The sequence below is a fragment of the Eptesicus fuscus genome, chromosome 18 (genome assembly GCF_027574615.1).
Source record: "Eptesicus fuscus isolate TK198812 chromosome 18, DD_ASM_mEF_20220401, whole genome shotgun sequence".
NCBI lineage: Eukaryota > Metazoa > Chordata > Mammalia > Chiroptera > Vespertilionidae > Eptesicus > Eptesicus fuscus.
The window spans coordinates 25,101,232-25,127,890 of record NC_072490.1 but is presented as its reverse complement, the minus strand read 5'-3'; the positions used below and the strand labels follow the sequence as shown (position 1 = coordinate 25,127,890).

Here is a 26,659-nt window from a genome sequence, read left to right as displayed (position 1 = left end):
GCTGTCATAGGACTTCTCAATACAAAACCCAAATTCAGTGTGGGGAGAAGAGAGAGAGGCCAACAGGATAGCAACCAGGCTCAGCAAGAGAGGCTTACTCATTCTTCCCTTCTTTCACAAAGAAAAGTAGTTATTGAGCACGTTCCTGGCCTCCTATCGGTGAGAGGCCCTAGGGTTTGTCAAGGTGGATAAGGAGAGGCTAGAGAAGAAATTTAGTCAAAAGAACATTCCAGAGTTCTGGGTCAGAGAAAAAAGGAGGTTCCAATTCAGGGAGTCCAGTAGGAGCTATGCAAACTTTCAACTGTGAATATTCACATGCTCAACCCCTCTGCTTACATTAGGTTAAAGATTTAGGAATTCGATTGAAAATGACAGATGAAGTTTTCCAGAGATATCCCAGGATCCTTAGTCATCTGTAATTCTGCCCAGCTGTTCTGCAGTGCATTCACTGTCGGGGTCCCGTGAGAACACAGTGGTTCGGCTATGGATCATTTCTGCACCGAACCTTGGAAAAAATGTGTGCTTCGTGCCTGTGCCATGGCTCCTTTTTGAGGACATGCAGTTTTGCTTACAGATCACGCCACATTCAATAGATTGGCTATTGTGGAATGGCTCAAGATTATTTATAAAGTGCTTTTTTTTTTTTTTGAAGCTTTAACAAACGGTGTTCAGCAACACAGCACGCTTGCCATGGCCTCAGCTTCCGCTAATCCCTAGATTTCCATTCCAGTCACTCAGAGTGTATAAGGCCTGCTCACACACTCCCAACATCCCCACTTCACCTCAGTGCACAAATACACACACAGGCCTTGCTAGGTTTTGTTTCCTTGTCACTTCCCATGCCAGTGCCTCTCCACCAAAGCAAGCCACATTTATCTTTTCAGGTGAGTTTGTTCAAGCCTTCACTAGAACACACAACACTTCAGTGAGTGTGTTTGCATTTGGTTCCTTGTGTACATCGGTGAGAGGTTCTATAGGCATGTAGATCCCAGGGGGATTGGTGAGTTGTAGGGTATGTATATCATCAACCTAACTCGACATTGCTCAAATGTTGTTCAGTGGAAGAGTTTACACCATCAGCAGAGTGTGTGTGTGTGAGTGAGTTCTTCTGGCTTCACATTCTTGATAATCCATGTTACTTTCAGATTTAGAGATCTGATGTATTTCTCATGGACACACACACACACACACCACAGAACTTTATTAAATGAGGAGCCTTTGCTTTAGAACTTACTTACCAGAGAGCAATAAATGGTTACTTTAAAACTTTTGACAGCCAACAAATAATTAAATAGATTATTTTTCAATTATTCACACAAAAGAGTAATGTCAAAGAAAATTACATGGAAAAAGTACAGAATTGCTTAGAGTATTACCCCACTAACATAGTCGCCTTTTAAATATGCAATATATATTCATTAACTTGGTAATTACTTGTTGCCTTAACCAGTTTAAGTGATTTTTTTAAAAAGGAATTTACTATTGGCTTATTTATGTATTATTTTCCAAATATGTTTAATCCTGTTCCCATGGGTCTGTCTGAGTAAGACTACAGTTAAAGAAAAGTGAGCAGAACAAGCTTCCGGGTCAGTGTTGCTTTTATTTTACAACTTGTCTCTTGCTACATTGTAATTCCCAAGAACAGCTCTGGTCTTATAGCGAATGCTTGCTTTTCCAATGTTTTGTTTTGTTGCAGCAAAATCAAGTACACACAAAGCATGCTAAAACATGAAACAAATGATCAGAGCACAAAACAGCAGTTCAGCAAATTAGCTCATCGCTCTTTTTGCTTCCTCACAAATTCCATTCTTTTGCAAATGCCCTGGTAAAGAGCAAGCCTTGACTATGGTGGGCGGATTTCACAGGGCAAGCAGTAAGAGATGCAATTTAGGGTTGTAGCAGAATTGCAGACACGGGCATGAGTTTCCAGTTCTGTGAATAAATAGGAGACATTCCTAGGAAGTTCTAATTCTAACTGCCTTTTACTCAAGAGTCCAATGCGAGATATAGATGTGATGAAAATTATGACAAAAATCTTCTTTAGGCAGATATATCATCGGAATTGATGCCTGAACTCTACAGAGTTGGCAAAGAAAAGATTCAGTTGACTCTTCAAGGTCAGTTGTCTCAGTTCTCAGGAGAAATTAAATCATCCCCAGTTTCTCAGTTCTGCTCACTGATGCCTTCACTCAGAAAAGTCTTTCCCGCAGATTTGAACAGGACAAATTCAGTATATTATTAGCCAATTGTAAAAATTGAAAAATTCCTGCACTTACCCCTCCACCTTTAATAGAAAATTTATTTATACTTTCTGGTTAGGGTCACAGGGAGTTACACATGCCAATGGAGCTAACTTCCTTTCTGCTATGATCATCGTGTGTCCTCACCATCTGCAAAACATAAAAATATGATTGTTCTTAGATTTGTTTCAAATGTTATCTCTAGAGACTATTGCTTTATATGCCACATATAAAATAAACACACATGGTTTTTGCCATTTTCAGTAGTCAAAATAAAAGCTCAATTCAGGGCTTTTATTGTAATAATAGATGCAAATGAGCAATATATAAATACAACTATTATAGATATACTTCTTCCGGGGAAAAATATATTCATGATCTGAAATTCCATGCTTAGCACATTCAGTGGCTGGTATCACTGAATCAAAGCTAGAAGGAATGTGTAGTAGACAATGTCAGGGCTCTGCCCAGAATCCCTCTGATCTTTTTATAACATTAATTTCTCAACAACATTCTTTCTCCTCTTACTCCTCTCCCCTCCTTGACCATCTCCACCCTCCCCCCCCCCCCCACGTGAGCTTTTGCTTCTGGCATCAACACCTATTACTCTTTGCAGGGCTGCTTTAACCACCTGCAGCATGAGTCCTTGGGAGTGTTCATCTCTCCCTTGGGCAGCCCTTGACCAATCAAAGACCTACAAGTGAAAAACAAAACAAAACCAACTTCCTTGCCTTGGGGCAGAATGATTCTTCAGTGAGACTCAAATGCCCTCGTGCTGAGAGGAGCAACCTAAAGCTGTCCTCTATGGCACTTTGCCCCAGATAATACCTTGTTTGGCTTCCATTCCTTCCCTGTCCTGCTTCCTCCATTCCCTTCCTGGTTTCCCGTGAGCATCTCCTCAGTAAGTTACAGGCACATGAGTCCTCACCTCAGGGTCAGCACCAGGGAACCCGGCCCATGACAGCATCTTAGAGATGCTCCCATCTGCAGACTTAAACACTCTTCCTTATGTACCCACCTCAAAGGGAAAAAATCATGTCCTCTTAACTTCCATATTTTAAAGTTAACATCTCAGTATCTTTTCATTATGAGTTAAAGTACTTGAAAGGGATGTACTTTGAGTGCCTTCCTCAGTTCTCTCACCCTTCCAGTCACCAGTCATTGACCTCCCTCAATCCAGTTCCCTGGTTGTCCATCATAATTCTCCTTTAGAATATTTATGTCTGTTGGCAACACATTCTCTTAATTTTCTTTTATCTGAGAATGTCTTCTCCTGCTTTCTTTCCAAAGGGCTATTTTCACTGGTTATAAAAGTCTGTGTTCATAGGTCTTTTCTTTCAACACTAAAGAAAAAATATATTGTTTCACTGTCCTCTAGCCTTGATGGTTTTGAATGATAAACCTACAATCATTTGAATAGTTGTTCCATTCTTTTGATATATGTAGTTTTTCTCTAGACACTGCAATATTTTTCTTTACCTTTTGCTTTCAGCAATATATAATGTGTCTGAGTGGGGTTTTCTTTGAGTTTTAAAATCTGTAAAGTTATATATTTTACCACTTTGGTAAGCATTTGGCCATTATTTCCTCAAATATAAATATATATATATATTTTTTAATTTTTTTTTTTTCTGAACAAATCTAACTTACTACTTTCCTTCTGGAATGTCAATGAAACAAATGTTAGACGTTTTGATATTGTTCTACAAGTTTCCGAGGATGTGTTCACTTTTAAAAAATCTCTTCTCTTTGGATTATGTAATTAGTCTATCTTTAAGTTCATGACTCTTTCTCTGTCATTTTGACTCTGCTATTGAACCTATCAGTGAATTTTTAAATTGCAGATATTGTATATGTTTTTTTAATTCTAAAATTTCCTTTTGGTTCTTCATTGTTATCTCTGTTTCTCTGCTGATGATGTCTATCGCTCTCTTCAATTCAAGTTGTTTGTTTTCTCTCATGGAGGATAGTTAAATAGCTGCATTAATGTCTTTTTGATAATTGCAACATCTGAGTCAGCTCGAGGTTGGCATCTGTTGATTGTCTTTTCTGTTGAAAATAGTTCACATTTCCTGGTTCACTGTATGTCGCATCATTTTGGATTCTATTCTGAACATTTTGAATATTCTATTGTACAGACTCCAAGTCCTATTATAATTCTCTATAGAATTAAAAAAAAATTATGGCAGGCAATCAACCAGGTAGGTTCAGAATGCAGGTGCAGTGTCACTTCTATGGATAGTGGTTTCAATCTCAGTTTACTGTCCAAAGCCTTTGCTATCCTGTTTTGGGTCTTCCCCAACCCTGTACAACTTAGGGGAGAGCCTGGGACTTCTGCAGATCCCATAATTAGAATTGGAGGATCCCCTTCTCAAGTTCTCTTCTCTCTGAGGTTATCCCCACCTGCTGACCAATAGGACCTCTCTTCCTTGTTCCTCCAGCCAGAAAGACAGGGTTTCTCTTTCATTTTAGCTGTCGGGCCTTTCACTCAGCTCCAAACTGTGCCCACCTTCAAAGCAAAACCATGAGAGGAAAGAGGGAAAATATGGGAATTTCTTCCACCATCTTAGACAAACAGGGGCCTCTATTCCTAGTTCTTCTGCCAAAGAAATGGGGTTACTACTGAGTTTTGCTGGGGCCCGTCCTTAGCATGAAGCCTCAGAAGAAAAGAGAAAAGAAAGCAGGAAACTCATGCCCCTTCACAATGTATCTGCTTTTGTTCACTTTGCAGAGTTCTCAGGCAGTTGCTTTTGTGTTTTGTCCAGAGTTTTCATTTGTAGTTAATCTGTGGGAGAAACAGGCAGCATGGGCTTGCTCTATTTTAAGACTAAAGTGGGTTTAGTCCATCTACACTGGGGCCAGATATTTCATCACATTTACATTTGCTTTTCCTTTCCTTACCTCTTATCTTCTCTCCCATTTCTGACTATATTTTTCATATTTCTTCTCTCCTCATCATTTTGCTAATTTTTTTCTATATCTACAGTTATACCTATATATAATATACAAAATATAGGTATAAAATATATATATATGTGTATATATATATATACACACACAGGTATATATACATATATATACTAGTGTGTATATATATGTATATATATGGTGTTTTATATACATATTGCATACACACACAGTATTTTATTATATAACTACACCAAAATTTATTTATCATATCTGCTGTTGGGTGTTTTTGTTCCCACTTTGGGGCTACTACAAATAGTGCTGTTATGAACATTCTAGTACATAAATTTTGGTGAGTATATATTTTTAGGTTGGGTATATACATTGGAGTATAATTACTAGGTCACAGGATATGCATATTTTCAGCTTTAGTAGATACACAGGAATCATTATTTTAAGATAACTTCCCACCTAATTTTGGTACACAGCAAAGCTTGAGAGTAGCTGCCCTGGAGCCTACGACAGCTGCCTGTTCATCTATTTCTCTTTAGCTGTAGGTCCATCGCCGCCTCCCCACGCAGCCTAAGAAGCTGCCCTCAGCCACCACAGAGGCCTCGGAACCACAGCAGCCTGTTCTCTCCAGATGCCACTCAGCTAGGAGCCTGCATCTCAGACCAGGGAAGCCCTGGGTGCTCAGGTAGAAGGCAGACCCTGAGGCTAGTTGCACAGTTCCTCTCCACCTCCATCATGCACAAGGGTACAGGATTCTCCTGCGTACTCAGGACCTGCAGACCTTGATCTTGCTCCTCTCACATCTCATCTCTATCCCCTGACCCCCACCAAGCATTTATACCTATTTTAGTTCTGGTTTTGTCAACACCACTGATTCCCTTTTTGCCTTTCTGGAGTTTTATCTCCCTGGCCCCTTACTTTGGGGACCCCTTGTAGCTAAGCCCCTCCATCCTATCATCTCCACCTGTCAATGAGTTCTCATTGCTCATCTTCCACCAGGAAAAAACCCAAACAAAGAAGATACTCCAGGGTCTTCAAGTCTATTGTATTCAAGGTTACCTTTTTTATCTCGTTGTTTATCATTTGCCGGAGCTGTAATTTCTTCTGAATGTGCCTCTTCCTTGTCTTTCATCATCAGTTCCCCAGCTGAAAAGAGCGCGTATAACTTCTGGATCAGATCAGTAGTGGTCCCAGAACCATTCTCATCACTGCTCCCTAATACAAAGACATGCTGCTCCTGGGAACCAAATTCACCGACCGGCTCACTGTTCTCTGTCTTTATTTCATACACCTCAGGAATAAAGCTGAAGTGACAGAGAGAAGAGAGGAAAAATATGTTAACCAAGTCCCTTGCAGGATTAAATGTCAATACAGCCAGATAAATGCAAAAGGAATCAATTTTATGCATGCGATTGGAATGGTCCAAAGGCAGTTGGTGGATGGAATTTGACTGAAGGGTGATTTTTTAATATTCTGAAGGGAAATTAGCCATTTGCGTCAGTGGTGGAGGACTCCAGACCAATATTATTTTCATCACTGAATTTTTATTGAGTACTTAAGGGTTGTACTTTACAAAATCAAACTTAAAAGACTCTTTCTGCCAATCTTCATATGGGCTCGGTTTACTAAACGGCACATGTTTTTCTGCTACTCTAAGATGGTTACATCTAACTTTTGATATTATAAGTTTTCTGCAGTACCCCATAGGAGAGGGGTGTTATAGAGTTACTAATAAGGTATTTTAAGGGCCTCTTTTTTTTTGTAAAAGCAAAAGAAAAGAAACATAGTTCTTGCTAATGTGGGTCCCATTTGGTCTTTTAGTAATACCCAATCTGTGCTGTCATCACAAGCTGGGGGCATTTCACACACACACACACACACACACACACACACACACACGCACACGCACACCACACACACGCATACACATATCTCACAACCAAACTTCTTGTACCCTAACAACTAAAACTCCATTCATTTCAAATTATTCTCTTAAGGTCTGTTTACAGCTGCATTATTACCCAAACTGTGAATTTGCCAACTCACTGTAGAGTGTTTTCAATGCCCACGTTCTCCGGGTTGGGAGAGGTAATGTTAGCACACTTGGGTCTCAGGTCTGCAGGAGGATAGCTGTTGATGGCACCTGGAGAGAGAGTGGGCTTGTTAATCTACATTTTACCCTTCCGCATTCTGAGCATCACCCAAAGCTAGTTCATCTTCTCCCGTGGTTGGACATGATTTCAAGAGCAAATTAATTTTATAAAGGCCTCAGCAGTGTGGGCACTCTCTGACATTGCAATACGCCACTGGCAAAGTCAATAAGATACAGCCGTGATTGAGTCAAACATTCTCCTGCTCTGTATGTCACAGGCTCATGATATACTTCAAGGACAACTCTTAATCTCTTCTATCATCTGTTTCTCTCCCTATGAAAGGAGGATCTTTCTAGAAGACACCATTAACAACTGAAATTGCCTGGCCCATTTATCTTGGGGTTGGAAGAAGGCACCATATTTTGCAAGTGATAAGTCTGCTACTAAATATAAATCTTGAGTTCCAAGATTCGTGGGGCTTTATGAGTGCCAGAAAATCTGCCACCCCGGGATTCCCTGGTCACCTTGCAGGAGCTGTGGACAACCATTGAATGTGGCCTCTGCCCCACTCCTAATCCCCAGCACAGGCCAGGACCTGCTTGCTGCTACAAGCTCTTAGGTATGCTGCTATACCCATGTCTAAAATGACAACACATGAGGCTGGGGCAGCCACTCTCAAAACCTCATTGTGAAAAGACACCCTTAACTTTCCTGCCTGGCTACGCCCAAGCCAGCTCTCTGGGGCAGAGGCTCTGGAAGAGATCTGTGCCCGGGGTTCATACGAATTCAAGTCAGAACCAAAGGTAATGTATAATGAGGAGATAAATAGACGTCCTTGGGCAGAAGGAAGATGGTGGTGGTGGGATATTATTTATTACAGCAATGTCTCTTGTTAAGGGTTTAGGAATTGAAGTATAGTTTAATGGACACTCCTGGAGTCAGACTGCATGGAGTTAAGTCTAGAACTTGCCAACTACTAACTGTGAGCTTCTGAGCAATGTATTTAATGTCTCTGAACCTTAGTTTTTTTTCCATTGTAAAATGGGGATACTGATGCTTTTCTGTGAGGGCTGTACTAAGGATAAAATTCATTAAAAGAACTTAGTACATAGGAAACATTCACAGGTCAGGGTTCAAAGACATTTTTTACCCATACGGGGGTTTTCTGACAAAGATCTTGACAGTGTAACAGTAAAGTTCAATATCAGTAAGTCCTGAGATTTTTCTTTGTGGTTTTCTCACTGCCTCCTACGCATGTCTTAGACTCTACCACTCTTGACCGAAGTGAGGATCATGTTGCTAAGTCACCTGGTGGGTTGTACACAGAGGTATTAAATGTATTACAAAAGCAATAGAAGGAAGCAGCCCAAGTGCCCCTCAGTAGATGAGTGGATAGAAAAGCTGTGGCACATTTACACAGTGGAGTACTACTCAGTCATGAAAAAGAATGAAATCTTACCTTTTGCGACAGTATGGATAGACCTGGAGAGTATTATGCTAAATGAAATAAGCCAGTCAGAGAGAGATAAATACTATTTGATTTCACTTATGTGTGGAAACTAATGAAAAAAAAAAAAAAAACACCTAACAAACAGAATAGAAACAGACTCATGGATACAGAGAACAGATTGATAGCTACCAGAGGGGCGGGGGTGCGGGGACTGGGTGAAAAGGTGAAGGAGATTAAACAAACAAAAAAGACAATCTCATCAACAGACAACAATATGGTGATTACCAGAGGAAAAGGGGGTCGGGAGAGGTAGGAGAGGGTAAAATGGTAATGGAAAAAGACTTGACTTAGGTGGTGACCACACAATACAATATACAGATGATGTATTATAGAATTATACACCTAAAACCTATATAATTTTATTAACCAATGCCAACCCAATGAATTCAATTAAAAAGAAATAAAATGCAAAAAAAAAAAAAAGCAATAGAAGAAAAGGTTCAATAACTCACGTCTGATTGAATAGACAAATGGCTTGACAAACTTGGTGATATAGTTCAAATCTGCCTTGTGGGTTCGGCCAAGCTGGACTAAGTGATGATCCAGTGGGTGGCTGGCTAATTCTTCTAATTCCTTGTCATTGTGCATTGGACCAAATGAAAACACAAATATGGAGTAGCCCTGACACTTGGCTCTCAGAGATACATTTCTTAAGACTTCCTTATCTAAGGGGTTGGTTTCTCCAGCAGATATAACAAAGATAACTTTGTTTTTCCTCAGGTTGGGGGTTCCCGCAAAGACGTTGTCAATTGTCCACTGCAGGGCGTGGCCAATAAAAACATTTCCATTGAGCTGTTGAAGAGAGTCTTGGAGATGATGTTTCATTTGGTAGATACTACTGTAAGTAACCAGATCAAATTCCAGATAGACAGGGCATTCTTCCGTGTTGGGCATATAGCCTGGCGGAGAGTAGCTCAGGACTGCCACTCTGTCCCCTAAGGTGGAAGTCAGTGGATCTGGGGCAATGTGAAAGTAATCAAGCACTGAGGTTATGAAAGCTTTCACTTCCTTAAACTCATCTTTTCCGACTCTTTGGGAAGCATCGATGAGGAAAGCAACATCCATGTAATATTCTTGAAGGGAGGCATCTCCAGGTTTGTCATAAAGACTTGGTTCTTCCTTTCTGCCATGGTTTTCATGTCCTGCAACAGAATAACTGACGTCACTCTTTTCAGTCTAAGGATAAACTCAGAACTCCTAGCCAAGGAAGATCAATGCACAGGATGGGGTGTGGCCATGCTTCACTCCCACACCCATGTCAGGCATCACTAATCAATTACAGTACTTGTTACAAGGTTCATGTTCCAATTATGTCTTCACACAGCGCATGCAGAGCCACTACCATTCAATGGGTATTGTCACATGAAAATAATTTATTTGCTACCCCATCCCAGATCTTTGTCAAAGGATTGATTGATCCTCCAGCTATTTTCATATGTAAGATAAGAAATATGCAGCTATATTTAGTGTCTTCCTGTACAAGACCTTATAGGGGATCGAACCCACAACCTGAGTATGTGCCCTGACCAGGAATCAAACCTGCCACCTTTTGGTGAATTGAATGATGCTCCAATCAACTGAGCCATACCAGCCAGGGCAATGCTCTTTTCATTAAAAAAACAAAACAAAACAAAACAAAAAAACACTTTGTTCTTTTTGAGTTTTATTTTGGAGAATTTCCATTGCTACAACTTCAAGTTCACTAATTTTTTCTTTTACCAAATCTAAGTTGCCATTAATCCCAGTAGCATATTGTTTCATCTCTGACATTGCAGTTTTCATCTCTAAAAATTCTATTGAATCTTTTTTATCTTCCATGTCTCTACTTAACTTTTTAAAATGGGGATGTAGTTATAGTAACTGTTTTAAAATCTTTGTCTGCTAATTCTAACATTTGTGTCCATTCTGGTTTGTGTTTGAATTATTATGCTCTTGAATATGGGTCATTTCTGCTTCTTTTTATGCCAAACATTGTGAAATTATAGCTTTTGGATGTGGAATACTTTCGTATTCCTATAAATACTCATGTGCTTTGTTTTGAGAGGTAGTCAAGTTACTTGGAAACAATTGGGTCCTTTGGGTGTTTCTTGTTATGATTTGTTAGGCGAGTCTGGTGTGGTGCTTAATTGAAGGCTTAATTATTCTCCGTTATTGAAGCAAGACCTTCCTACGTTTTCTCCCCAGTAATCTATGAATCATAAGTTTTTCAGTTTCACTGGTGGGAAAAGGCATGATTTCTGGACCTGTGTAAGCAACTGGCACTATTCCCTAACCCCTCAGCCTCAGATCAACTCCTCACATGTATGTGCTATCAGCACTCTGCTGAATAATCGAGGGGGACCCTCTGGAGTTCTCTCTCTGTGCAGCTCTCACCTCTCTGATATTTTATCCTGTGAATTCTTACCACTTTGGTCTCCCTGAACTCTCAGTTCTGTCTCCTTAACTCACGGTCTATATTGGGCACCACCTGAATTCTGCCTTCCTGCACCAGGGCCTGGGAACTCTCTCACAGCAATAACCTAGAGCAACATAGGGCTCACCTCATTTGTTTCCCATCTCTCGGGGATCCCTGTCTTTCATTTCTTGAAGTCCAGTGTCTTGAAAAGTGCTGTTTCATGTGTGTGTGTGTGTGTGTGTGTGTGTGTGTGTGTGTGTGTGTTTATTTTTTTCTTTTGGTAATTTCTTTCAGTTGGGAGGTAAATCCAGTTCCTGTTACTCCATCTTGGGCATTTCTAATAGATGATAACTGACCATCTTGTTTGAGATATTTCTATGTTCTCTTCCTTCTCGCAAAGGGCTAAGAACTGGTCATTTATGTACCTGATTTTTCTTTTAGCAATACCTGTGTAGTACTTGAACAGGATTTTGCATTTCACAAGTATGACTGAAATTTATGGGCCTCTCATTCCCCATCAGGAACCTAGTTTCAAACTCCTAGAATTTTTTATCAAGATGTAGGTCCGTTATGATTAAATTACTAAATATAAAACTGGGAGTGCAGAAAAAGCATATATTTTATATTCTTATTTGCAGTGAATTTTAGATAATATCCTTTAGCTCTAAAACGTTATCACAAAAAACATTTCTAGAGTTCTTGGCTACAGGGTATTAGGAACTATGAAGATTAGTTAAATGGACCTTTCTGTCATTTTGTCACATACGATTCTGGAGTTGACTATTCACTAACTGCTCTGCAAAAGAATCTCTGTTTCCCAATGACAGCGTTTCAGCTTCTTTTAGAAGCCCGATCAACACACTTCGTTAAAACACAAGAAAAAGCATTTCATAAATGTTCTGGTAGACTAGGAAGGGCTGACTTACCAGGTTAGTGAAAAACTCTTTCACACATGCCCACATCAGAAATATTACTGTGTGTCCCCCCCCCACCCCACCCCACACGCCGCCCCAACATTCTCTTTATATGTGAGGAAAATCTCAATCCTTTTCCAAAGTACCCAGCAGAACTATTCTCTAATGAGGTGTATTTCACCTATAAAATTATTTATAGGATTAGCATGAGAATCTAAGAAGCTAAATGTAGATGATTATTTCTTGAAAACTCTAAAATTTAGTCAAAGGTAAGGTGTGATTATTTTACTTTGAGTCTAAATTCATCTCATTTAGGGAGACTGGACCTTCAAAAATACGTTCCTTCAAGGAAACCTGGCAGAAGTAAAATATACCCATAGCTCATAACAATTCTGTGTATTTTCTGGAAATGTCACCACGCCAAATTCCCGTCTTTAAGCCTGAAGAATTTCCTCAGAATGGCAGAGGAGAGAGGGCTGGCTCACTTTATTATTGACAAGGCTTGGAAGGAATGAGGAATCCGGCTGAATTTCCAGGGAACCGGCCCCAGAGATTAGTCTAAGTGTGGCCAAGATTTAAGCCACAATGCCAGGTGCAGTGCAGGAACTTTAGGGAGAAGCGGGGGTGGAAAGGGAATTTAGGGCGAAGGGAGACTCTATAGGACATAAGCCATTTGGATTGGGATTAAGTGTGCTGTTAAATTGCTATGCTGCCTTCCCTGGAATTGGTGGGAAATCTCAAGATATGCATGAGGTATCCAGCTGTCTCCCTTAGAATTTGTCCATGGGTCAAAATTAGCCATGTGGTCTCCATAGGTAAGTATATATACAACTGAGGCTATGTTGTATGTTTCTGTCCATATGAACTGTAGTAGATATTTTTCAAGTTAACCTTTTTCATAAGACTTCTCATGAGGTTGACAATGCCTTCTTTTTTACTTTTACACTTTCTGAGTATTTAATTGAGCATTCAGTTCAATTCCGATCTTATGCTCAGCTCTATGCATGTCTCCTCTCATTTAACCTTCCATGCAGCACTCTGAGGATGGGATTATCATTATTCCCATTTTACAGATGAACAAGCTGAGGCCTGGAGAGGGTAAGTGACTTGGCTAAGAAATGACAGCCTGTAAGTAGCAGGGGCAGGATTTGAACCCCACTCTGTGTAACACCTTCAGAAGAACTGGTCATCAGATATGAGGAGAACAGACACATTAAGGGAAATATTAACCATCTGATCAAAGGCCCTGGTTTGAAGAAAGAGTATCTCAGTCAGTTGCTGTTACTTCTGATTAAAAACACTAGAGAAAGTTTTCTTCCAAAAGTAGGCAATTTATATGAATTAAATAAAGCTTGTAATTTTTTCTTCTCTAGACATTGTAGAGCAGTGGTTATTAGAACAATTTTTGGAGATTGAGTCTTGTCTTCCATTTGTTAGCTCTGTTCCCCTGCTAAAAAATAGTAATAGACTACAACCTTATAATGTTTTTGAGAAAATTAAAGCTTGCACAGTGCCTAGCCTATCCTAAGTACTCCAAATATATACTCTATAGAGAGAAACAAACAAATAGGAAAGCATCAGACATCTGAAAATCCTGCCCGTGATACTATATTTTGCAAATCAGAATTTTCATAAAAAATATACAAAGTTGACTGGGACTAGTGGAACACAACTTACACACATGCATACAAGTGTACACATCCTCTCAGAAACGAGAAAACTAATTCTGTTGTGTTTGCGCATGCTTAACTGCAGAGAGGTATTGTCACATGAAAAATAACTCCACTTAACATCACATCCCAGGCCTGTCCTCCCTCCTGTCTGGTGAGGTCACGGGTCAAGCTCTCAGGTGGGGCAGCAAGGTGGGCAGTCACAGGGTGTGTACCTGACTTCATGTCATTGGTTTTATGCCAAAGGGAAATAGAGACACATGTAAAATTCTCTTCTTTTATTGTATGAGGTCCTCTTTCCCCAGTGTCTGAACAAGCAGGAGTAACTCTTAAAATAGATTTCATCCTTTCCCCCAAAGACTTAAAATAAATGTCTTTCCTAACCTAGACTTTTCCAGGTGGACTTAAGTCTGCAAGACTTACCCTCACCATCTACTTCGACTCTGAAACAACAGTTTGCAGAAGGTACCAGTGTACCGGGAAAAAGGGATGCATGCCAGGAGTTATTTACTAGTATACCCAAACACCTGGATCTGGCACTTTGGTTTTTATGGCCTCTGAATGAGTTTGTAAGCAGATTTTTAAAAATGAAATAAAATTTTAAAAAATTGTACCACCCCTCCAGCCAGTTTTTCTCAATGGTTAGAGTGTTGGCCCACGGCTGAAGGGTCCTGGGCACATTCCTCAGTTTCAGGTTTACCAGTAATTCCCGGCCCAGGTTGGGGCATGAGCGGGAGGCAACCAATTGATGGGTCTCTCTCACATCGATGTTTCTCTCTCTCTTTCTATCCCTCTCTCCCTCTTCCTCTCCCTTCCACTCTCTCTAAAAATCAATGGAAAAATATCCTTGGGTGAAGATTAACAACAACAAAAGAATGCAATCTTGCCATGTGCAACAACATGGATGGATCTTGCGGGCATTATGCTAAGTGAAATAAGTCAGACAGAGAATAAATACTATATGATCTTCCTTCTATGTGAAACCTAAACTTAAACAAAATGAAACAACAAGCTCATAGATACAGAGAACAGTGTGGTAGTTGCCAGAGGTGGGGGGAATGAGGGTAGGAGAAATGGGTAAAGAGGGTCATAAGGTAAATAAATAGATGATAGATAGATAGATTAGATAGATAGATAGATAGATAGATAGATAGATAGATAGATAGATATGGCACATTACTGAGCAGCAGCAACAACAAACCAAAAAGAATCTAATCCAAACAATAAGATAATAAAATGTAGCTATGTTTTGATTTAATAATAAAACTCATAATCTATACTCATAATGTTTTCAGAATTTTATGTCAAATATGAAGCCAATATTATGTGAGCAGCATGCCAGGAGTATTGGGAGTTGAAGGGAAAGAAATGACAGCACAGCAGTGTTTTGGGAGAGAGAGAAGTGTGTAATAATGCATTTTTAGAGTCTGAATTGAACTGTATCTTTGTGACAGTTTTTTAGGACATTCCAAGGCTTTCATGGTTTCCCCAAGTATGGAGTCTGGCAATAAAAAATAACCTGGCATTTATCTTGCCACAGGAATTCAAGCAGCTGCAAAAGCCCAGATAAATCTCATTTTCATGGTTCCTGTGATTTTAATAGCCATTTACTGAATGAAAACTTTATTTGCTGTTAAAGTAGAATTGTATCATATAATATGTAACAATTCTGGAATGACCATGTGACTCCAATTGTTACAAATAAAACCGGGGTTATGAATTCTCACTATATTAAGGGCTCAATAATTTCAGAGGCTCAAGGTCAAATGGGGCAAAGGTAGTGATTTCTAGGCACCCTTCTCCCAGAGCTAATCACATGCTTTTTAGAGTAAGGTAGATAAATATAAGACAGATGACAACATGTTACTTTCATGAAAAACTTTACGTTATATTCCTATCAACATCTTATTTTTAAATTAGCACGCAGAGAAGTGTTCCTGAAGTGGAACCATAGAGCAAAAATCATAAGACCCACCAACAAAATAAATAAATAACCCCCCCACACACACAAAACAGTAATATAATAAATTCCCAAGCAAAAGTAAATGCAACAACCCCCGTCTATAGTTTAAAATAAAGAGGAAACTCAGTTTATTCCCCAAAAGAGCCTCAAGATGGTTGAGATTTCCTAAAGAGTTCATGAAACATGTCATTAAAATTTGGACATGACCATGATTCTATTGCTGACCTCCTAGTTTAGAAATGTTTACTGATGCTATGAAAGCAGGACACTCAGCTGATGTCCCATGGGTGCCTTAGAAGTGAATTCGTTGCATTTAATTCCAGTGCAGATTTCAATTTAGCAGAAGTAAAGATCTACATTCAAGTTCACTATGTGCCAGCAGAATTAGAAGCAAGCTACGAGTTCAACAAGAGGTAAATAGCTAAACTCACTCATTTATTAAAAGTAACATTATAAGGACACAGAAAAATCAGCATGAAGCTTGAAGCAATATGTAAAATGTATGACAGGATTAGGTGAAAAGTAGGATATGCAACTGATTAAAACTATGTAAACCTAGCCGAAACCGGCTTGGCTCAATGGATAGAGCGTCGGCCTGTGGACTGAAAGGTCCCGGGTTCGATTCCGGTCAAGGGCATGTACCTTGGTTGCGGGCACATCCCCAGTAGGGGGTGTGCAGGAGGCAGCTGATCAATGTTTCTATCTCATCGATGTTTCTAACTCTCTATCTCTCTCCCTTCCTCTCTGTAAAAAATCAATAAAATATATTTAAAAAAAAAAAAAAAAAAAAAAAAAAACTATGTAAACCTATATGCCTGTGGAAAAAAACACACAAAGCATTTATTCCACACTACAAACAGCGCAGCTTATTAAATTGTTTGAGACTCTCTGTATTAAAATTTTATATAGTATAACAGTACTTTCATAATGTTTTTTATTTATTTATTATTATTTTTTAAATTAGCAGAATCCTGACGGTACTGAAGAAATGTCTACAGGGCATAGGAACCACCAGCCCCTCCATTGAATCTTCTACTTCTAACACTGTGGGGTAGGAAGTTTCTTCTAAAAAAAAAGGGGGGTTTCTCTCACTATTGACAGTTTCTCTGGATAATTCTTTGTTGCAAAGGGCTGTCCTGTGCATTGTAAAATGGTTAGAGGCATCTGTGGCTTCTACCTACTAGATGCTAGTAGTACCTTCCAACTGTGACAACAAAAACCTCCTCCAGACATTGCAATGTGTCTCCTAGGTGCACCCCCTTCCCCCAGAGAATATGCAAGAGATGATCACTGAATACCTTTCCTGCTCTAATACCCAAAGATTGATTCAAAGTCAAAAGACATACTGGCTTTTTAAAAAGAGCTAATCTGTAGATCAGAAACAGATTAAAGGCAGAAAAAATGTAAAACAGAGCCCTGCAAATTCCCTTGAGCTCAATTCCAGCCTTACTCGAAGAGGAAAGTGTTGGTTTTAATTTCTCAGTGAAATTCATTAAAAAGAACATCAGTTGAAGAAATCCTAAGGCCTGGAACTGCTTAAAGCGATGAGTAAGCCCAAGGCTGAGTTTGGATTAGTGTTTAACATTCATTACAAATTATCCTGTCCTCCTTTAATCCTGAAAATAGACTGAATGTATTTTAAATGCTATTAACATAGTATCTTTGATGAAAGTGCTAGGCTTGCCACTGGCTCAACAATTGCAATTTAATTAGAATTAAGCCATCCATTTTCATTACATAATTCCAAAGAGCTAAGTGTATGCCATTGGGAAGTAAGTAGGAGGGGCAGAATTTTCCAAGGAATTTTTATATTGCAGATATCATGGTCAAAATGCATGGTAGTATCTCTAGATAATCTCTATATCTTTGGGTCTTAAAAAGTGTTTTATTAGATAGATGTTTAGATGGACGGATGGATGGTGGATGTTCTGTCATCTTAGATAAGTAAAATCATATTATAACCCAGTGCTCCTGGAACCCTTTGGAAACAAATCCTCCCTTCTGTTCTGGGATACTAGATGCCCAATTGCTTTCAGCTCCATTGAGAACAGAACAAATGTGGCACACCAAAGCAGCCTGATCAGAATCACATGTGCTGCTTGTTAAAACCCAGATTGCTGAGCCCCCAGCCCAAGTTTCTGAGTCAGAAGGTCTGGGATGAGTACTGAGAATCTGCATTTCTAGTGAGTTCCCCGGTGACGCTGATGCTAGTGGTTCAGGGCCCACACTCTGTGAATCCTTGGGATAGTGGATTTCAAACCTGAAAAAATCACCTATGGTGGATTTAAAGCTTGTCTCTTTCCCCTTGCCACTCACACCTCTAAATATGAAGCAGTATTTCTGAGGAAGCTTAGAAATCTGTGCTGACAAAGGACTTCCATTCCAGGTAATTTTGATACAGATGTCCTCGAGCTGCTCAGAAAAGGTGATGGCACTGAACATGAACTTGGAAATCCAAGCATATAAGAGACATAGAGAGAGAGAGGCATAGGCAGAAAGATAGTGGTTGTGTTTCTTGTTAAAGAGGGTGATAAACAACTCATCGCCAGACCACAAGACTCTAGGAACTCTATAAATTTCTTAAATGGTTGTGATTCCTGACTTTCCCTCAAAACTCTCTGCTCAAGGGCAGAAAGATCAGCCATCAGCCATAAGAATCAAATTTACACCATAGAATACTATGCAGCAGTAAAAAAGAAGGTTCTCTTACCCTTTGGGACAGCATGGAGGGACCTGGAGAGTATTGTGCTAAGCAATATAAGCCAGTCAGAGAAAGACAAGTATCACATGATCTCATTCATATGTGGAATCTAATGAACAAAATAAACTGATGAACAAAATAATTCTGGGACATAAAAGCATGGAACAGACTGTGGAATCTCAGAGGGAAGGTGGAGGTGGGTGGGTGAGAAGAGATCAACCAAAGAACTTGTATGCATATATGCATGACCCATGGACACAGACACTAGGGTGGACAAAGCCTGGGGCGGGGTTGGGGGCCGGCTAGGAGGGGTCAATGGTGGTTGAAAAAGGGGACATATGTAATACTTTAAACAATAAAGATTTAATTTACTAGATCCATGGTCGGCAAAGAGCGGCTCGCGAGCCACATGCGGCTCTTTGGCCCCTTGAGTGTGGCTCTTCCACAAAATAGCACGGCCTGGGCGAGTCTATTTTGAAGAAGTAGCATTAGAGGAAGTTTAAGTTTAAAAAATTTGGCTCTCAAAAGAAATTTCAATCGTTGTACTGTTGATATTTGGCTCTGTTGACTAATGAGTTTGCCGACCACTGTACTAGATGTACCAGTTAATAATGCGGATTTTGTAATCAAAGAAAACAAGATAATTTCAAGAGAAACATCAAAAGTGCTTTATTCAAAGTAATGTCCATTGCTAGCTACATATTTTCGCCATTTTTCAGGTAGTTTGTGGATACGGTCCCAAAAGAACTATTCTTATTTTGAGGCAAACCATTCAGAGACACAATTTTCCACTTCTTCGTATGTTTTGAAGTGCTGCTCAGATAGTGTGTGTGCCATTGATCAGAACAAGTGGTAATCTGAAGGAGCAAGGTCTGGTGAATACGGCGAGTGGGTTAATACTTCCCAGGCAAGATCTTTTAATGTGTCTTTAACTTCTTTAACTGGTTTTGAAGTGTGTGATGGTGCGTCATCATGAAGCAAAATTACTTCACTGTGTCTTCTGGCCCATTCTGGTCGTTTCACGATCAAAGCGTGGTTAAAATTGACCTGGATGTTCTTTGTCTTTCACATTGAAATAATCACTTTTAAAGTACTTAAACCAATGTTCACAAGTATCTTGAGATGGAGCACATTCACCATAAGCTTCCCAAAGTATACGATAACTTTCAGCAGCACTTTTCTTCAAAATAAAGTAATGAATTAAAACTTCCCACAAATGCTCTTTTTTTTTTTTGGCATGAAATTCGACATTTTTAAACGTAAAAATATCTATGATGTTAACACCTTCAGCAAATTTGACATATGAAGTTTTGAAGCTTGTTGTCAATGCAACAAAATAGCATACATATCAAATCGCATATATATCAACATATGTGTAACTCCATCTATTGAAAAAAATCCGCCTTATTAACCGGTACACCTAGTAAAAAAAGGATCAGATTATAAATGAGTAACAAGCATAATATCTGGAGGTGCTTATGAAAATTATCAACCTTTTATTTGTGCAATACTTCTGGAACTTAACAATGCTCAACTCTTAAAGCGTGACTAAAATATCTGAACCACAATGTACTCCCCATGAGGATGGCTCATCATACAGGAAGTTCTCAGTAGATTTTAGCAACTAGGTAAAGGTGATTTTTTTTTTAAAGGACTAGCACATAGTCCCTAAACAACACTTATGATCTGAAACTAAGATTTATTTTAAAGGATTAAAAAATGTATATTATCCTTAGATCTGAGACTCACTGTTCCTAGCCTATCGGAACCTGACATAATACTCACAGAACTCCTAGCACACTTCAACCCGGGGGGGAAACTGGGTGGAGACAGGGTAACTGACAATTTATATTTTCTCTTACTAGAGCCATGCAAAATTATTTCTTCAGCCAAATTGGTTCTTATGCTAAACTATGAGTGTCTCGATTCCCAGACATCTGAAAAGCCAAGTTTCTATTATCACTGAACAATGCTCATTAAGGATGGCTGCAAAGATGAATTTCTTTTTCTTTCTTAAATAGCCAGTCACATCAGTATCTCCTAAAAAGATTCACATTTCTGGATTATTGGACTTTAGAATGCTTACCTCTAATAAGACTCTCACAAATGACAGTTTTTTTATCCTAACATAGCCCAAACCACTTCTCTCATTTGCCTTTTTTTAAATTAAACCATAATAAATTCCTGTGCCTTGAAGGCTGTTGTTATTCTTTTATCATTAAAATAAACACTCCAAATTAACTAGATCCCTTAAAAAGAACAAGTATTTTTTTCTTTTTTTGAAGCTATCTCTATATGACATTAAAATTTTTTTAACTGAAAATACACACACTCAAGTACCTTAAAGCCATGGTACTACATACATTCAGTTTTAATGCATTACCTCTTTTTAAAAAAATATATTTTTTTGTTTATTTCAAAGAGGAAGGGTGAGGGAGAGAGAGAGAGAAACATCAATGATGAGAGAGAATCATCCATCAGCTGCCTCCTGCACGCCCCAAATTGGGGATCAAGCCCACAACCCTGGCATGTGCCCTGACAGGGCAGGGAATCAAACCATGACCTCCTGGTTCATAGGTTGACACTCAACCACTGAGCTATGCCAGCCAGGCTGCATTGCCTTTTTTTTAAGTCTTATTTTTCGACTAACGATTGATTGACTCTTTATTCTAAATTCTAGCTTCTTTTATGTAAATGTATTCCTTTATAGAATGTTTAACTTTTTAAAAGATAAAGTTCAAATGTTCATACTTGAGAAATAGTGGGACAAGGTAGGGGCATTAGTGTCAAACCTGAATAAAAGAAAATGTATCCAAGGAAGCTACTAAGAAATAAATATTATTTATCCACATAAATAATTGGCATGCAATTGGCTCCTTTTTCTTTTACATTTAAATATTCTAATAGCTCACATGGTATTTATGACACAATGCCTTAAATGCTGGCATTCTGGTCAAAGGGGCATTTTGGGAGATTCTAGTTGCAAAGATGAAATGGCTGAACAGTCTATTTAGAATGTCATCCTTTTTCGTGGAAATACTAATATCCTATATATCTGATTTATTTTAAATTATTAAATCCTGACAAAAGGTATTGCTGCTTTGCCATTCAAATGTATGGAGGAGGCAGTGGGAGAGTTTATGCTTTATTATTTCTAGGTCTCTCAAAAATAACTCATACAAAGTCATGCAATCACTAATTCTGGGGTTCTGGCCAGGCCAGCTTTTAAAGTCATTTTTATCCCTTTGCTTTGTTGTAATCTATATTACCTCTTTCTACATCGCACTAACCTAAGTTATGAAATTCGGAGAGACCTTAAATTTGAAAAGGATGTCATGGACAAACCCAGTTGGTGTGGCTCAGTTGATTGAACATTGTCTCCTGCACTGGGAGGCTGAGGGTTTGATTCCTGGTCAGGGCACATGCCCAGGTTGCAGGCTTGATCCCCTGTAGGGGGCATGCAGGAGGCAGCTGATCTGCAGTTGATCGATGTTTCTCTTTCATTGATGTTTCTATCTCTCTCTCCCTCTCCCTTCCTCTCTCTGAAATCAATAAAAACATTATTTAAAAAAAGAATATCAGGGACCTTACTTATAGTTTATAGTAGCAACTTCCTTAGCAGTGCCACCATTTAAATCTTTACTTTAAATAAAAGGAGTAGTTGTAGCTATCACTTTGAACTTGGAAAATGTTGCTTTAGATACCTGCCTTAGTGTATTTGATTCTCTATTATTGCTAAAAGACAAGGACCAGTTATCTATAAATTTCCATTGTAACTTTTCATTTCCTTACCAGAAGTGAGACCTGCAATTTCTTCAGAATCCTGATCTTCATACTCAGTCATTAATGTTGGTGGCATAAACATTTGGCTTAGAATGTGAACCAAACGGTCATCCAACATAAAAGATGTGTCTCTCCCAGCATTTAATTCCTGGTTGATGAAGCTATTCTCTCCTGAAGGAATCTCATGTGGCTCAGCAGTAAATCTGGAAGATAAAATGGAAAGTCTTAGGTAAATCTAGAAAACTTTGGGAAATGTAAATAAAATATCACAACAATTTAATATAGCTATTTAATTATATCTTGGAAAAAAAGAGTGTTAAAAATCTAAATTCATTTCAATCATATAGTCCATGGAGATTCATTATACTTATTATTTTAAAAAAGTATAAACTGGTAAATTTAAAAATTCCCATTTATCCTTCCTTTCCCCTAATCTGCTTATAGCCTATGAAATACCACTTTGGAATAAACCAAGTCTGATTTGCCACAGAATTTTAGATAAATGACAAGAAGGTCAATCACAGGTTATTTGGAACAACCAAATAATGTGTTTCATATTCATATTAATCACCATAGAATATATAAAAAAATAGTCACTTAATTTACCAAGAACTGCTCTGAGAAGAATAAGACTATATAAAACTTATCTCATTGACATTATGTTTCATAAAATAGCCTCTACATTTTTATTCTTAGGTGATTAAGAGTTCCCTAGGATAATTTGAGAATAGTTTTTATTTAGATGATGATAGAAAACATATTCGATATAAGTTTACTCTTATTTTATTCATGTAAATAAATTATGTAATCACAATGTCCATGTTTACATTTGTTTTTCATACTGGGGTTTGGCACCCACCAGTATTACTTTAACTGTTGAAAGTTAATGAAGAAAATAAAAAAGTCAGACATAATACATTAATAATACATTCATACCAAGTAAAAGCCAAATAATATCATAACACAGTTAGGAATGATCATTGTGGCAGTGTGCATCATATTTTGCCAATATGTATCATATGTTTTTAATTTTCAGGAACTCTATTTTGGCAAAGTAGACTCACCCGTTAAATTAGTGTTTTAAATTTGTGTCTTGTTGGGTTTACTTGGGTTTGATGCAAAAATTTGTTTTGGTCTGATAGTTGCATAAGAACTATAAGCATATGGTGTTTGCAGCTAGATTTATGTTTGTTTGTACATGTTTAAATAACATTATAATATTTTATTGTCAGTTCTATAAGACTTGATTTTCCTTTAAATGACTTTATGACTTATTTAATGCTGGGAAACACTGCTTTGCATGACATCAATGTTATGTTGCCTTTCAGAAGGTGTTGGGTGCTGGACACTCCTTGCTAAACTACCAACTAAATGAAATCTAACTTTAGAGGAACAGAATTTGCATGAATTCTGAGGAACCTTCATCTTGCCATTTTGCTTCTGTAAGAGACCTTATCTGTTCTGAGAAGCTCTTTGTTTAACTGCCTCTGAGAGGATGGAGTAATTATGGCCTGAAATTTGGGCTTTTGCAAGGCTGCATTCAGGGATCCAAGCGCAGGGAAGTATAGAGAGAAACAGAGAGCAACCCAATGGGCCACACTTGTTCTGTTTGAGGTTCAAGTTTCATTCAGACTAATTATTTGTATTTTTATTTAGGACACAATTTTAAGGAAACTTATTTACATCTGCAGCTATATTGTGAGGTCTTTTATGCTTTGTGTTGAGGATGAAACCATGAAGCATGTAGGCCCAGACTTCAGTGAGTGAGACATTGGGATAGACTGTACTAAGTGTCTCAGCAGATGTATAAAAAGGTACAAAAGAAGGATGAATTGTGGATTTTGATTGACTTTGATTGATTTTGATGGACTTCAAAGTGGAGACAGTTTCAGTTAGGGCCATGAAAGATGGGTGTGGTCTCACTGGCAGGAATGGGGCCCTAGGCAGCATGACCAGAGGCCCGGGAGGATGGATCAACAGCTCACACAAGGCAGGTGAGAGGCCGGTGTGGCCAGAACCCAGCGCTCATGGTGGGACAGATGGGCAGTGAGGTTGAGGTGGGTTGAGGCTCAATTGTGGTTTCTATTCTGGAGTAAATTTCAATGTGGGCATTTCTGAGGAAACCATGAATTTAAAGGCAAACTTGTAATAGAGCTCATGAGGATGTTATAAGAACATCAATCCAGGAAGCAGGCTTGATGCGGAACTTCTGCTACAGAAAATGAGATGCATGAAGAGCCTTTACTTCAGAGACCTTATTAGCTTCCTCACCCTAATAACCTGCCATCAGCCAGTTACACACCCGTCAGTCCATTAACAGTCACTTGTAAATATAAGAGCTTTCTGACTCACAAGAGACCGCTGTTTTGATTATCCTCTGCTTGTGAATTGATGAGTCTACAGGCATTCTCAAGCGCTGGCGGCGGGTACTGATTGAATCCTCCTATTGAGAGAGCAGAGTTATAGTTAATTTTTAAACAAGAAATTGCGTATGCTAGGTAAACAGAATCCCAGCAGGAATCTTCTTGAAACAATAAATGTCACTAATATATTTCAGCAAAATTTGGCTGGGGTGAAAACAGAATATAGTAGCAACCAGAAATAGCATTCAAAACTTGATGTTGGAGTGTTTGTCAGTCAAAGAATGATCAGGGTCAGGGAAAACGGACTTCCTCAAATTGCTCATTTAAGGGTTCATTGAGATGCAGAGACCCATGACTCCCATACGCTCAGGCTCACATAATCTAAGGGAAATTTTATTCTGACTCTATAAAGCTGCTTCACTTTGCTAACAAATCAAATACAGAAAATGTAATATTTCACTACAGGATGCTCTTTCTGTGCTTCTGCACCAATTAACACTGATTTCTCTGAAGAAAGGAACCACAGAAAGGGTTTTAGCTTACTGACCTAAATAAATCCCTTGATGCCCTTCCCATTGTTGTTCTATAAGCTGTGAAATATTGAGGAGTATATCATTCCCCCCCTCGTTCAGGAAAACACATAATTTTTAGGGAAAAGAGGCCTTTGACCATTGAATGGTCCAAGACTCCATGAAAATATCTCAGATAATGTTTATGGTTTTTATACCAATCATATTTCTCTGGTTCTAAGATGAGCTTTTTTTTCTTCTATTTCTCTGAAATGAGACTCTGTCTTCTAATCAATTGCACTTGACAGTTGCTGTTCGTGAGGCGGAATTGCAAGGCAGTTGTTGTCTGTGCATATGGGAACAGCAAACGTGCCAGCATCGAAGCCTGTAGAACTGGTGTCAGTGGTTTAAAAAAGTTCCCAGAAGTATTAGGAGAGGATTCTTTTAACCCCTACAAACCAAGTGGTTGTGGGAAGGCAGTGAACTGGATGTTTAACTACATTGCTCCGGTGGGAGTCAAACGAAAGCAAGCTCTACATAATTGTAAGGCCACGCACGAGCCCAGCGAGACCGGCTCTGAGTTATGTATAGTCTTTTAAAAGTGCTGCATCATCATCAATCTTGATGGCAGGAAGAACAATAGTCAGTGGGAAAAGGTGGATATTAGTAACTCTGAGTTAAGAAATCACTCACTAGAGTCAGATTTTGAATATGAAGTTTTAGTGAAGCCTTAACCAGTCATGGCACGAGTGCTACATGGTTGTCTGTCTAAAAGAACTCTCCTAATGATTATTTAATACAACACTCTAAAAGGAAAGTTAGTATCAGCATTTAATTGGAAGCATTTTTCTATATTTTTACATAATAGAATGATGTATCATACTCTGATGAAGGCATTCAGAGCTAAAGAAATAACATGATATTCCCAAGTGGGCAATTATTTGCTTCTTCAATCGAATGTGAGCCAAAGGAGAAAGGTGGAGCCCTCTGCAAAGAAGAGTGAACTCTCAAGATCCTGTCACTGAGGTGGTGTTGGACATTCCTCAAACACCAGGGCAACTTTGGAATTCTAGGATGGTGGCATTGGTTTCAGCAGAGCCTAACTCTGAACCTGTCCGGTTCCCAGAGAGCATAGGTTCAGCTCCAATTCTCTGGGATCCTCGCAGTGGTCAGCAAACTCATTAGTCAACAGAGCCAAATATCAACAGTACAACTATTGAAATTTCTTTTGAGAGCTAAATTTTTTAAATTTAAACTTTTCTAACGCCACTTCTTCAAAATAGACTCGCCCATGCCGTGGTATTTTGTGGAAGAGCCACACTCAAGGGGCCAAAGAGCCGCATGTGGCTCGCGAGCCGCAGTTTGCCAACCACGGCTCTAGAGCAATTTCTCAAGCTCAGTGCTATTGCCATTTGGGGCTGGATCATTCTTGGCTGCCGGGGCTTGGGAGGGTGCCCTGTGCATTGTAGGATGTTTAGCAGATCTTTGGCCTCTACCCAGCAGATGCCAGATCCTCTCCCTCAGTTGTAACAACCAGACATGTCTATGGACATTTAAAAATGTGCTCTGAGGGGCAAAATTACCCTCAGTTCAGAAGCA

General features: G+C 38.9%; 1 protein-coding gene across 1 annotated transcript in view; it reads right to left on the bottom strand.

The window, feature by feature from the left end:
* Positions 1-2,320: 2,320 nt before the first annotated feature.
* The window catches only part of COL6A5 (collagen type VI alpha 5 chain), an 81,610-nt gene continuing 57,271 nt past the window's right edge, over positions 2,321-26,659 (bottom strand). Inside the window, exons 35-40 of the mRNA XM_008153260.3 lie at positions 24,541-24,631; positions 22,198-22,391; positions 9,215-9,904; positions 7,206-7,302; positions 6,219-6,463; positions 2,321-2,390 (exon numbers count right to left, since the gene is read on the bottom strand). Coding sequence (XP_008151482.2) covers positions 2,371-2,390; positions 6,219-6,463; positions 7,206-7,302; positions 9,215-9,904; positions 22,198-22,391; positions 24,541-24,631 — 1,337 coding nt within the window. The 3' untranslated portion in view covers positions 2,321-2,370. The remainder of the gene's footprint in view (positions 2,391-6,218; positions 6,464-7,205; positions 7,303-9,214; positions 9,905-22,197; positions 22,392-24,540; positions 24,632-26,659) is intronic.